We start from the raw sequence: 13,569 nt of genomic DNA on the forward strand, positions 1-13,569 counted from the left end.
TCTGCTTCTAATACAGAGCAGACTTAGGCAACTTTTTCCTCCAGTGTTTAAAAGGGACCAGAATCACCTGGTAAACGCTACATTCTTAGACACAGCCTCTGAGCAGTCCAAATAACTTCATTCTGGCAGTCCAAATAGCTCCACTTCCTCACACTCGCTTTGATGCGTTTCATTTTCTCACTGCTCCAAAAGCAGCTCCCCCAAGACATCCCACGTCTCAGCACTCAGCTGGAGCTCCCAACACCTGCCCAGAACAGCCCAGGGCTGGAGGCAGAAAAGCACAAACTCACCTTTCAGAAAAGCTTCATCACTTTTAGCTTTACTATGTTACAATTAGCAGCTTGCTGGAATGGCAGCCAGATGGTTAACAGAATAAAGAGGTATTTTCTAGAGCTATAAAGAAACAGGCACGTAAAATATGTTCTGTACTGAAAGCTCGAGTCTCTCCAGCACCGAGTGGACTCGGTCTGCATTTACTTAAAGCTTGGCCTCTGCTTTGCTATTTGATCCAGTTGTTTTCTGTAGGTTCCTCCAGTCAATTAGTCACCACTCACTGCTGGCAGGAGCGTGTGGCACCCGCTGCAGAACTGGGAACACGTCCTGACCCACGTTATAGTTCTCCTCCCCAAGCTCAGATAAATTCTCAGCTCTGCAAAAACATTTGGTTTCCTTGTTTCTTTTAAATCGAAATCCTCTATAAGACATTGGTGGGTATTTTTAGGGGGAAGACTTCATAGTCTTTTATTGGACTCAAAACGTGACACATCAGACTCTATAAAGTGTTACTACATGCATTTGATGGTCTTTGCTTAAGAAAACAAACCATGACCAAAACGAGCACAGTAGCGAACTGTGGAGGACAGCAGTGCCACACTGCAGGGCTGCCAGCAGCTCCAGGGCTCACAAACCCAGGGAAAGGCATTTTATCTTCTGACAGAGCTGCAGGCTGCAAATGAAGCTCCTGTGGTAACAGACCCAGAACATTCTGGGGAATCAAAAAGCTGAAGTTTTCAGGTGAACCTGCTTAGACCTTTGCCTTACGAGGCACCCAGAGATCACAGAGTTATTTTGAACTTCAGAGTTTAATTCTATTAAAAGAGGGAGAAGAAGAAATAAAAAACCAAAAGACCCATCCTGACACCCTGCTAGAGCAGCTGACTCTGTAATTAGTTCAGCAATTAGCACAAGGAGAACTGAAGTGCTTGTTGAGCCAGCCCCCCCTCCCCAGTCTGCCTTTGCAGGGCACACCCTCACTTCCAGACTCGGTTTTAAGTCACTTTTTGAGCTAAAGCAAACCCCACACAGTCCCCTCTGCAGAGGTTTGTGCCAGCCACTGCCCAGGTCAGGCTGTCCCGTGCCCTGTGCCACCCTCAGCTGCCCCAGGAGATGGGCAGCGCTCACTGTGCCCGTAACACCCAGGAGCTAACACAGCACAGAGCCCTGGGCTTGCCAGCAGCCCCAGAGGGAGTGAGATTCATTTCCCAGGGCCCCAGGAGCGGGCAGTGAGCACAGGAGTTCAGGGGTGCCCGAGGGGACAGAGCACAGTGCCACACACACTTCAGCAGCACCACCAGGGAGGGCAAATCGCAATATTGAAAAAGTCCTTACTTAAGTCCTTTCTTCAAAGCTTCAAAAATTTTCTTCACCTGCAGTGGCTTTGGATCCCAGACGAGTGCCCCCTTCTGCAGGGAGTTGTAGGCCTTGGGGGGCTTCAGGGACATCCTGGATCTCACGGAGCTCCTGCTGAGGGACTTGCTGCGGGAGGAGAAGGAAACTCAGGAGAGTGCAGAGCCCATCACCTGGGAGCCCCGAGATGCCTGAGGCACACAGCTCAGGGTGCAGCTCCACAGTCCCAAACTCACTCACTCAAACCCTGCACGTTCCTGGGCACCTGGCAGCAGGAGAACCCCCAGTGCTGGCTCTGTGTGCCAGCAGGGCAGGGCAGGGCTGGGCACAGCCTGGGTCACCCCCGAGCCCCCCAGGGGAGCCCTGCTGAGCCCCTGCAAGCCAGGAAACAAACCTGTGACTGCTCAAGGTCCAGGGCAGAGCTCCCCTAAGGAGCCTTCAGGAGCTGCAGCTTCCTGCCCTGCACTCCCCATCCATTTAAACCATGGCTCAGAGCACGCTCCGCTTCCAAAAGCCAGGTCCAGATTGCACACAAGATATAACTATCAAGGGTTTTTTCAGCATCTAACACCTCAGCTAATTACTTTTAAAAGCAACTGCAAAATCAAAATTCAATATTGTTTCTACCAGAAGTACCTCACTTTTTTATTATAGACTTTTTTCTGCCACCCTAAGGAGTTGGAACACCCTGAACCATCAGTTAGAAACACCTTTAAAGCAGAAAATGAGCTCTCTGCAAATAATTCCTGCCTGGCTTCCCTCTCTCTCTAAATCCTCCCCTAAGTCTTGGCTATTTTTACATTGGTTTGTTAATAATCCCTGTAAGTAAAGCCTCTAAAATAACATTACCTGCAGAAGTTTCCCATCTCCCAGGGCAAGCCACACCAGCCAGTTGCTCTCTGAAAAGCTTTTCTACCTTCTCCACAATTTGCACCCTAAATTCCACTCACCTGGGGGGATGGTGAGCTCCATCAGGCTCAGCAGTTACCCCTGGCTGGTTTCAGTTCCAGCCTTTGGCTGAGGCTGAGCAGATTGTTGTGCTGGCTGATGAAAGCCAGGCCCAGCACACCTGAGAGCTGTCCCTAGTCCTATTAGAGAGGCCCTTGAGTACCTGCTTTAATTATCCTTGTCCTAAATTTCCACTGAACTCCAGTTTTTAACAGCTGCTCTGCGAAAGATCTCACAAACTAGGGGTTGCCAAACATTGCTGGGTGCCTAATTTCTTCACACCACTGATTATCTTGGTTTTTTATGATGCCTTAATGGAAAGTATTAATTAACCAAACCATTTGGAGCTCAGGTTACCCACAACAAGGAACATAACTGCTAAATTAGAACCTTACATTAATATCACTTTTATTTACTATGATAACGTGTCTTTGGGAATTCCATGCAAAGTGAGAGAGTTTCAACAGGAATAACACTGGAAGGGGCAGTCTGACCAATAAAAGCTGTTGAAAGAATCTCCTAGAATGCTCATTGCTTGAAATTCTTTCATGCTAAGAAGAAATAGCATCTAATTCAAAGCTCTAGAGTACTCCAATTAGCAAGATACCAAATAGAAGAGACAATTCTGTTCTGAAATTAAAAGCCCAAATTAAAATTATTTTTGAAATTAAAATCCCAAATACTCCTGGGTTTTATTTCATTGTGGAATTTACCTTCAGATTTTTGGAGTGCAGACCCTAAATTCTGGAGGTGACTTCCCTTGTACAGCATCTCAGTCCTGCACACAGGGCTGGGATTTCCCTCTCCCCCTCAGCATCCCCCAGTCCCTGCAGCCCATCTGAGCACTGATGTGAATCCCATTTCCATGCTTTTCACACAAACGTGGAGGAGCTGACATGGCCTGGAGGGCCAGTAGCTGAAGGCTGGATGTTCCCATGCTGCTTTCCCTTGTGAACCTGGTAATTTCAGGATCAGATTTCCCACTTTACAGATAACAGCAATAACATTTGCTTCCTGTGGAGACCGTGGTGGGGAAACACAAAATCGAGTCTGACTGACAGACCCAAGGGGAAGCTGCTAAAGGAAAGCAAAAGTGTATTTAGCATGTGCAGAAGAATGTCCATGTGGGCCTGATTTGTGTTCATCCTTGGACAGACCTTGCCAGCCAGAATGGGGTTCCAGGCTGGCAGCAGGAATGGGTTCCAGGCTGGCAGCAGGAATGGGATTCCACCCTCCCAGCAGGGATGGGATTCCAAGCTGTCCCTCCCTGCTGGCCCTGCAGGCAGTGCCCACCCTGGGAGCACAGCCATGGCACCCAGCAGCTGCAGGGCAGTGCAGAACCAGCGCCCCAAGCCCAGTGGGTGCAGTGCCAGCAGCAGCAGGGCTGTCCCTGTGTCACTGACCCCAGTGGGTGCAGTGCCAGCAGCAGCAGGGCTGTCCCTGTGTCACTCACCCCAGTGTGTGCAGTGCCAGCAGCAGCTCTGTCCCTGTGTCACTCACCCCAGTGTGTGCAGTGCCAGGATCAGCTCTGTCCCTGTGTCACTCACCCCAGTGTGTGCAGTGCCAGCAGCAGGGCTGTCCCTGTGTCACTGACCCCATGTGTGCAGTGCCAGCAGCAGCAGGGCTGTCCCTGTGTCACTCACCCCAGTGTGTGCAGTGCCAGCAGCAGAGGGCTGTCCCTGTGTCACTGACCCCATGTGTGCAGTGCCAGCAGCAGCAGGGCTGTCCCTGTGTCACTGACCCCAGTGTGTGCAGTGCCAGCAGCAGCAGGGCTGTCCCTGTGTCACTGACCCCAGTGTGTGCAGTGCCAGGATCAGCTCTGTCCCTGTGTCACTCACCCCATGTGTGCAGTGCCAGCAGCAGCAGGGCTGTCCCTGTGTCACTGACCCCAGTGTGTGCAGTGCCAGGATCAGCTCTGTCCCTGTGTCACTGACCCCAGTGTGTGCAGTGCCAGCAGCAGGGCTGTCCCTGTGTCACTCACCCCAGTGTGTGCAGTGCCAGCAGCAGCAGGGCTGTCCCTGTGTCACTGACCCCAGTGTGTGCAGTGCCAGCAGCAGCAGGGCTGTCCCTGTGTCACTGACCCCAGTGTGTGCAGTGCCAGCAGCAGGGCTGTCCCTGTGTCACTGACCCCATGTGTGCAGTGCCAGCAGCAGGGCTGTCCCTGTGTCACTGACCCCAGTGTGTGCAGTGCCAGCAGCAGGGCTGTCCCTGTGTCACTCACCCCACTTTCCTGCTCTGCACGGTGCTGAAGCCGGTGAAGGAGCAGCTCCTGCTGATGCCACCCCCGTCCCCAGGGGACACGAAGGTGAGTTTCACTGACATGGCTCCCGCTCAGCGAGCCTGCTGCCTCCTGCAACAAAACACAAAAACACATCAGGCCAAAGCCCCTTGGCTTGGCTCTCGTGCTGCTGCAAGCGGCGAGCTGCAGGGAAGTGGAAAGTCAAAACAACACACGGCAGAATAAATTGGAAAAAAAGGCTTGTCTGCAATTCACGTTTCCTGTGTTGCCATCCACAGTACAATTAATAAAGGATTGAATAGTCTAAAATGAAATCTCTCATGCCCTCTTCAATTTCTGATTGATTTTACAAACTCACTATGCAAAAGCCAGAATAGCCTCAATTCAGAGGCTCTCTACATTTCTGACTTCTTAAAACGCCTGTAATTGTCCCAGTGCTTCAGGAGTGGGGGCCAACCTGTACATTTCCAAACCAGTGTGGCTGCCAGAACCATACTTAAGCTGCAGACTCAGCTGGGTCCCAAAAGCAGCTCCCTGCATCTGTGCAGAGCCCACTGCACTCAGTGGTGGGATTGGCTGTGTGGTGCTTAAGCCCAAGGCAGAAGTCTGGTTTCAACAGTAAATTTCAGGTTCATGCTCCTCCTCTGGCAGGGTTTCTCTTGGATTGCTCTCTTGTTTTCCATCAGTCAAACTCCTTTGCTTTGTGGAGAATTGTGTTCTCTGCCATATGTCTCCAGAATCCAAGTCCCAATATAAGTAACAGACACATCCTTCAAAGCAGCTGTAGAAAATCACCCAGACAGTTCATATACAGAAAAATTCCCTTCCTTTCCCCCTCAAGCTGGTGTAATGTAAACACCCCCAGTGAGTAAATCTGGGTATAACAAAAAGCTGGAGGATGTGTTTGGAGGGAGAAGGACAAACTCCAAGGAGGACTCTGAATGCTGCATGCAGAGGTTTGTCCCACATCACAGGATGTGCTGTGAAGGGACCAGGATCCATCACTCATCATCCAACACTGAATCCATCAGAGAAGGTTCTGGAGAGGAGTTCTTCCCATGTGCCTGCCCCAATCCCTGCAGCATGGCCACATCAGCCAGGCTCCATCACTCACCATCCAACACTGAGTCCATCAGAGAGGGTTCTGGGGAGCAGCTCTGCCCTTGTGCCTGCCCTGATCCCTGCAGCATGGCCACATCAGCAGGATCCAAGCCCAGGAGGGTCAGGGCAAGGCTCTTTCCTGGCTCTGCACTGCCCTGGAGAGCAGCCTCCTCCCTGCCTGCTGCCTGCACAGAGCTGCTCAGCACATCCCAGGGGGTTTGAGAGTGTTGTGCTGATTCTGGGCTAGTCCACAAAAGCAGGAGCAGAAGCACTCCTGGATTTCCAGGAGCCTGTTCAGCAGCAGCCTCTCATCCTTCCCTGGGCTGGGTTTGAGCTCCATCTCCTTGCCCGAGCTGTGGGCTGTGCCAAGCTCAGGAATACACCTGGGAAAAGCAGGCAGAGCCCTGCAGAGCAGGATGTGCAATGGTAGCAGAGCCAGCAGACAGCCTGCAGGCAAAGAGGGGCTGGGCATGGCCAGCTCAGGGGAGCAGAGTCCATGGGACCCCAGAGCCTCAGGAGGACCCACAGCAATCTGTCACACAAAACTCAGGTGCCTCTCCCCCACCTTAATCAAACCACACAGCACTTCTGTTGTCTTGCTTTGAAAAGATCCCCCTTGGCCCTTCATCAGAGCTCAGACTGGCATCAGATCACAGCTGAAGTTTCAGAACATTTTCCATCCTTCCCTCTAGATCTGAGATGTTTGTAAGTCTGTGAACTGTCACCCCATCAAAAGGATCATTAGCCTGAAGAAAGCATGCAACTTACTGAAAAATGTAATTGCATAACAAGCTGTTAAAGGAAGAAATAAAAGGAATAGCCTTGTGGTTATTGACCACATCCCTCATCAAGGCTAAACCAGATTCCCAGGATCTATTTTTCAGCTCTTTAACCTGGGAAAGTCAGTTCATGGGTATAAGGGAGGGGGAAAGTGCAGGAGCAGCTGCTCTGGAGCTACCATGGCTCTGCAAGCCTTTGGAGCACACAGATATGGAGCAAACCCACCAGGCAGACCCTTGGCAGGAACAGAAAGGGGAGAACTATGAGAAGACTCCTGAAGAAAAATCTGTGGCAGTGAGCTCTAGATGTGAAGGACTGTGGGAAATGTAGAGACCCCAAAACTCTGAAATCGCCCACATTGCCTGGACCTGACCACGTGTGTTTATATCCCAGTGTCATTCTGCATTTCCAGGAGCGGCACTGCTGCAATGCAGTAGAAGCCAGAGATGCCCTGGCCCTCACATGGGCACGGCCAAGGTCGTGCCAGCCCCTCTGGGGTCATTTCTTCTGTGACTGCCCAAAGCTCAGTCCCAAGGCCCCTGCCCTGCTCCAATGCACTGCCCCACAGGCACAGCTTCCACCTCCCTCAGAATGAAGAGAATTTAAACAAAGCACCATTCAAGGGGTTATCACTTCAGAATCATGCCAGCAAAGCCAGTGCCCCCGATACACACTTGCACAAGGATTTTTTGTGGTGACCTAGAAATCTCACAGCTCATTTCACACTCCTGAGCAGAGGGCCATAAGCTGGATGTCAATATAACATTTTATTTGTAAGGAAGACTTATAAATGCAGTTGTTTAAAGAGAGGGTTTGCTAGCTGGAGTGGCTGTATAAAAGTGCTGAGCTACACAAGTGCCCCTGAGAAGAAGCATCTGGACCCATCTCAGACTCTAGCCTCCCCTTAGGGTGGAAATAAATCAGAAAAGGACCCTGACAAAGCTCAGCTCAAATCTGCCTTCCAACCTGAAACCTCTGCTGTGCAGGCCAGAGGGTCCAAGTCCCACAAAAGCAGGATTGTGCCCTGGGGAGCAGAGGAGCTGCCTCCCTCTCCCTGTGCCCAGGAGGTGGATGGAGCGCTGGGCCAGGGCTGCACAGGCACAGCAGGACAGAGAACAGGAGGGATTGCCAGGGACAGCTGGAGCCCCAGCTGCTGGAGAAGCCCCGGGGTCTGGTCAGGGCCCTGCAGAGCTGCTGAGCCTTGGGCACCCTCCCCCTGCCAGGGACTCTGACTGGGGGGCTTCAGCAGGGGGGTTTGTACAATTCAGGGCTCAGGAATGGATCTCGCAGCCAAAACTGACTGTTTCCAGATTAAATGGGTGGGTGTGTTTGGGCCTGGCTCAGTGCTCCATTTGCCAGGACAGATTCTGCTGTGTCAGCTCCGGTGTGAGCCCGTCCAGGCAGGCTGGGGCTCCCTGGGCAGCCAGGACACACAGACTGCACGGGACACACTGACTGCACGGGACACACTGACTGCACGGGACACACTGACTGCACAGGACACACAGACTGCCCAGGACACACAGACTGCACAGGACACACAGACTGCACAGGACACACAGACTGCACGGGACACACAGACTGCACAGGACACACAGACTGCACGGGACACACAGACTGCACAGGACACACAGACTGCCCAGGACACACAGACTTCACAGGACACACAGACTGCACGGGACACACAGACTGCACAGGACACACAGACTGCACGGGACACACAGACTGCACAGGACAGACAGACTGCACGGGACACACAGACTGCACGGGACACACAGACTGCACGGGACACACAGACTGCATGGGACACACCGACTGCACAGGACACACAGACTGCACAGGACAGACCGACTGCACAGGACACACAGACTGCGCAGGACACACAGACTGCACAGGACAGACAGACTGCACGGGACACACAGACTGCACAGGACACACAGACTGCACGGGACACACAGACTGCACAGGACACACAGACCGCACGGGACACACAGACTGCACGGGACACACAGACTGCACGGGACACACTGACTGCACGGGACAGACCGACTGCACAGGACACACAGACTGCACGGGACACACAGACTGCACGGGACACACTGACTGCACGGGACACACAGACTGCACAGGACACACAGACTGCACAGGACACACAGACTGCACGGGACACACAGACTGCACGGGACACACAGACTGCACGGGACACACAGACTGCACGGGACACACAGACTGCACAGGACACACAGACTGCACGGGACACACAGACCGCACAGGACAGACAGACTGCACGGGACACACCGACTGCACGGGACACACAGACTGCACGGGACACACAGACTGCATGGGACACACCGACTGCACAGGACACACAGACTGCACAGGACACACAGACTGCACGGGACACACAGACCGCACAGGACAGACAGACTGCACGGGACACACAGACTGCGCAGGACACACAGACTGCACGGGACACACAGACTGCACCTCCTGCTCCCCCTCCTGAGCCAATGACCCTCACCTCCTACAAACAGCATCATGGTGTCTGTTTGTGTTCATGGCCAAACTTTTCCAGCCCTACTCACATCTTTAATTGTTCCTGGGTACAATGGTTTCAACAGTTTCATGAGGAAAATATGACTCACCACTTGCAAAACGTTTCTGCTCGTGTTTTGTGCTTTAAGTGAGTGGCCATGATTTGGTGTCAGCCTCTCAGAGAGGTCCACTGGGCGAATCCCTGCTGGAGGAAAGAGCTCCTGTTTCCCTAAAGTGTGTGATGCTGCAGCTGGAGCGGGCAGTGGCTAGGGGACACTTTCTCCTGGCTGTTTCTGCACAAACTGCCCCAGCTCTGCTGCCCTGGCAGCTGGGCAGGCTCCGGAGCTCACCGTGGGCACCCCTGCTCTTCCCTGGCACCACAAAAGCAGGCTGAAATCCAATTATTGTCACTATAGAAAACAACAATGTAAATATACAATAACAATATCAGTAACAATTCCTACAGACACCAGTGGCTGAGGCTCTCCTGTGTGACTGTGGGCACCTTTGGTGATTGTGACAATTTGCCTTCCACTGCCTGCTCCAACCTTCTCCTCCTGCTTTTAGGCCCTTGTTATTTTTGTACATCATTTCATTTGTAAATATTGCACTCGCTTTGCTTGGAAAGACAAGAGAGCAATTTTATCTTCGAGCTGTGGGAACCAAGCAGAGTTCATTTCATTGTGAACTATCACAACATGGTACTCCATTCAGTAGGTGGGAAGGCCAACAGATTATTGGGGACTGGAGCCTTCCTGCTGGAATCTGGGGCTTGGGCTGGTGCCTCTCAGGAGAGCACAGCAGAGCACATGGGTTTGTTGCAGAGTTGCCACCTGGAATTTATGTCTTTTACAGCATGGTTTGATAAAATTAGCCAAACAAAGGTGACACTGGGCTGTGCTGGCTCTGCACCACCTCTGCTGAAACCCAGCTTGGACTGCACAGAGCCAAAACCAGCAGTGATTCAGTGCATGGACATTCAGGGCCTTCAGAGACCTTCCCTGGACTTCAGGGATGAGCTGTGAGTCCCAATAATCATCAGCTCTTTTTTAAAAAAAAGTCACTCAAAGCTGCTAGGTTCCCATTCTGCTTCCCTGAATTTGTTATAAATTCTAACAGAATAACAGCTTTGCTGCTGGAATTGCATCAGCATCAGGGTTTTAGCTGGAAGGAATACACACTGCAAGCACTTCGTGGGTGAAAAGACAGCCCCAGCATAATTACACCAAAAATTACACTTTAGCTCTGAGACTGACTTTGCAAGCTGGGCTATGTTTGCCTACATCACATTGATGTAATCACAATTATTTTCCTTCCTGCTTGTTTCAACCCACAGGGACAGTGGATTTACCTGCCCCTTCTGGGTGCTGCTGAGGGGCAGCTGGCAATGGCACTTGTCTTTTGTGACTCTGATAAAGGGAAAATCAGATTGCCCCCCTGGAGCAGAGCCCTGTCAGAGCCTCAGGGCGCTCCGGGCCTGGCCCACTGAGGGTTTTGTGATTGCAGCCCCTGCCCTGGACGTGGCAGTGCTGGGCACGTGCAGCACCCAGAGCACAGCACGGGTGGGAGGCACGAGGGGCTGAGGCAGCCCTGGGGCGTGATGGAGGCAGCACTGAGTGACCCTCTGGGCTGGATCCCCTGGGAAAATACACCCTGAGTTCAACCCCTGCTCTGCAGCATTCCTCAGCAAAACCACTGACCTCGGGAGCAGTGTCTGCTGTGCTGCATAAACATTCCAAATTTATCACTCAGACCCCTTACACTTCAAGTGGTTTTGTTCAGCTGTTTGACAAACATTCTATTTATGCAGCTATGGGCAGAACTAAGAAAAAAAATTTCTTTCAAAAGAAGAAAAATAATTTGAATTAGGGAGACACAGAGCACCCTTGATCTCAGGATACATCTCAAAGTGGGTATTTTAGCACAATATCACACCCAAACAGGGATCTTTTCTTCAGACAAATCCAGGCTGTGGCAAGAGCTCCCGGCACCAGGATTGCCAGCAGAATGTGAGCAGGTCTGGTGCAATTCCTGCAGCAGGGATTCAGGGACTGGGCCCTGTGGCTGTCCCTGCTGTGGAGCTGCTCTGAGCTCAGCTGCCCACCACACCCAGGGGAGCCCCTGCAGATCCAGATGGGAAATGTGGGCTGGGGATGGAGCTCTATCTGCTCAAACAGGTCACTGAAAAGGGACAGGAGGGACACCAGCGGCTTCCACCCATTCAGCAGGCATCTCTGCTGGGTTAACACTGAGCAATATGAGCAACTACATCACAGCTCTGCTCTAGATGGAAGCTTTTGCTCCCCTCTGTAGCTGCACATGTTCCACAGAACTTCTTGACCTGATCCTGTTGAACTCAGATTATGAGATGGGCCCTTTATTCTGTGCCAAACTTACATCTGTCAGGTCCTATTTGGAAACTATCAAATGATTCAGGAATATAATCCCCGCTCTCATAGGCACTTCAGGCTCTTAAGAGCAGCTTCAATTGATTTGTAATAAGAATTACATTCAGAGCTTGCATTGTTTAGAAAGACAGGACTTCAGAGTGTAACTAGTTTTGGTACTTCTGCCAATTTCACCTATGCAGATTCAGCTCTTGAATATATATTTAAATACTGCACACCTGACATACTTTCCTCCTAGCCATTGAAAGAGAATCAGATAAAGAGCTTTGATCCAAGTTCTTGCTTTACTCATCAGGCCCTCCCACAGCTCCCTGCCAGCTTCTGGAAATGCCATTCTGGAGTGCAGGCTTCCTAGGCAGCAATACATTTGAACATCACAGGCAGAGCTCTCAGACAGCTGGTCCCATGCTGGAGGTCAGGTCTGATGGCCCCGTTTCTGGGGGCTCTTTGAACACAGCACTCACATTTCAAGCCCAGGGCGAGCTGCTTTTCAAGGCTGCACCCCAAATGTTCCTGTGTTTCCAATCACTTTCCATCCCAGCACTCAGCTCCAAGTTCTGCTCTCAGTGGCAGTGTGCACATCCAGAGGACATTAATCAGCCATTGATTCCAGATTCCCAGCAGAATCCGGCAGCAGGAGTTGGCCTGACCCAGTGAATGACCTGGAAATGATTTTCCAAGGCACGGCGCCGTGGCCTCTGGGTGCCTCCAGCAGTAGCAGCAGCTGCCAGGGAGCCCTGGGGAGCTCAGCATGGCTCACCCATGGGCAGGGCCCTCTCCCTCGAGGAAAGGTGGTTCTGGGGGTCCCAGCTGGCTGTGAGCCCCAGCCTGGGCTCAGGAAAGCTGCAGGGAGTGCCCAGAGCCCAGAGCTGTGCCCAGAGCCCAGAGCTGTGCCCATAACCCAGAGCTGTGCCCATGCCCAGAGCTGTGCCCATAGCCCAGAGCTGTGCCCATAACCCAGAGCTGTGCCCATGCCCAGAGCTGTGCCCATGCCCAGAGCTGTGCCCATAACCCAGAGCTGTGCCCATAGCCCAGAGCTGTGCCCATGCCCAGAGCTGTGCCCAAACCCAGAGCTGTGCCCAGGCCCCCAGAGCCAGAGCTGTGCCCATAACCCAGAGCTGTGCCCACAGAGCTGACCAGAGCGTGCGAGCCCAGAGCTGTGCCCAGAGCCCAGAGCTGTGCCCATGCCCAGAGCTGTGCCCATAACCCAGAGCTGTGCCCAGAGCCCAGAGCTGTGCCCCCATAGCCCAGAGCTGTGCCCATGCCCAGAGCTGTGCCCCCATAACCCAGAGCTGTGCCCATAGCCCAGAGCTGTGCCCATGCCCAGAGCTGTGCCCCCATAACCCAGAGCTGTGCCCGGAGCCCAGAGCTGTGCCCATAACCCAGAGCTGTGCCCATGCCCAGAGCTGTGCCCATGCCCAGAGCTGTGCCCCCTCCTCTGCCAGCCCATTCTCAGCTCCCCAGGTGCTGGAGCCCTCAGGACTCTGCCTTCCCTGCTGGGGAGGCACAGCCCAGTTCCCCCAGTCCCAGGTGATTTAGGAGCACGGCCTGGCTGTGCTGGCCTGGTTTCATTCCCAGCTTGCTGCCCCCCTCCAAGGCTGCACTGGAGGCTCAGGAGCTGCCAGGCTGGCACTGCCAGCCCTGCAGGTCCAGCCCAGCCTGCCTGGCAGGACACTCCAGCCCCAAAGTCCCAGCCTGGGAAGCAGAAGGAGCCAGGGCAGAGCAGTTTACAGTGATGCACAGGCTCCTCCAGTTGGGACAAAGGAAAACTTGCCAGGGACTGAATCCCAGCAGCTCTGGCCTCGAGAGATTCCTCCTCACTAGTGATGAGCCCAAGGATCCTCCCTGTGTCCTGCAGACCTCAGTGTCCCCAGTTTCCCCGGCCTGTGCCTCGGGGTGTGCTCCAAACACTCCCAGGTGTGCTCCTGTCTC

General features: G+C 52.9%; 1 protein-coding gene across 3 annotated transcripts in view; it reads right to left on the reverse strand.

Annotated features, from left to right (window-relative positions):
- The window catches only part of RIPOR3 (RIPOR family member 3), a 42,277-nt gene that overhangs the window by 17,986 nt on the left and 10,722 nt on the right, over positions 1 to 13,569 (reverse strand). For 2 of the 3 annotated variants that reach the window (XM_030963514.1, XM_030963512.1), the window contains exons 2-3: positions 4,796 to 4,924; positions 1,609 to 1,755 (exon numbers count right to left, since the gene is read on the reverse strand). In XM_030963514.1, the coding sequence (XP_030819374.1) occupies positions 1,609 to 1,755; positions 4,796 to 4,896 (248 nt within the window). In that variant the 5' untranslated portion in view covers positions 4,897 to 4,924. Of the gene's footprint in view, positions 1 to 1,608; positions 1,756 to 4,795; positions 4,925 to 13,569 lie in introns of those variants that run through there. The other variant, XM_030963513.1, reaches the window with a different exon arrangement.

The sequence above is a fragment of the Camarhynchus parvulus genome, chromosome 20 (genome assembly GCF_901933205.1).
Source record: "Camarhynchus parvulus chromosome 20, STF_HiC, whole genome shotgun sequence".
Lineage (NCBI taxonomy): Eukaryota > Metazoa > Chordata > Aves > Passeriformes > Thraupidae > Camarhynchus > Camarhynchus parvulus.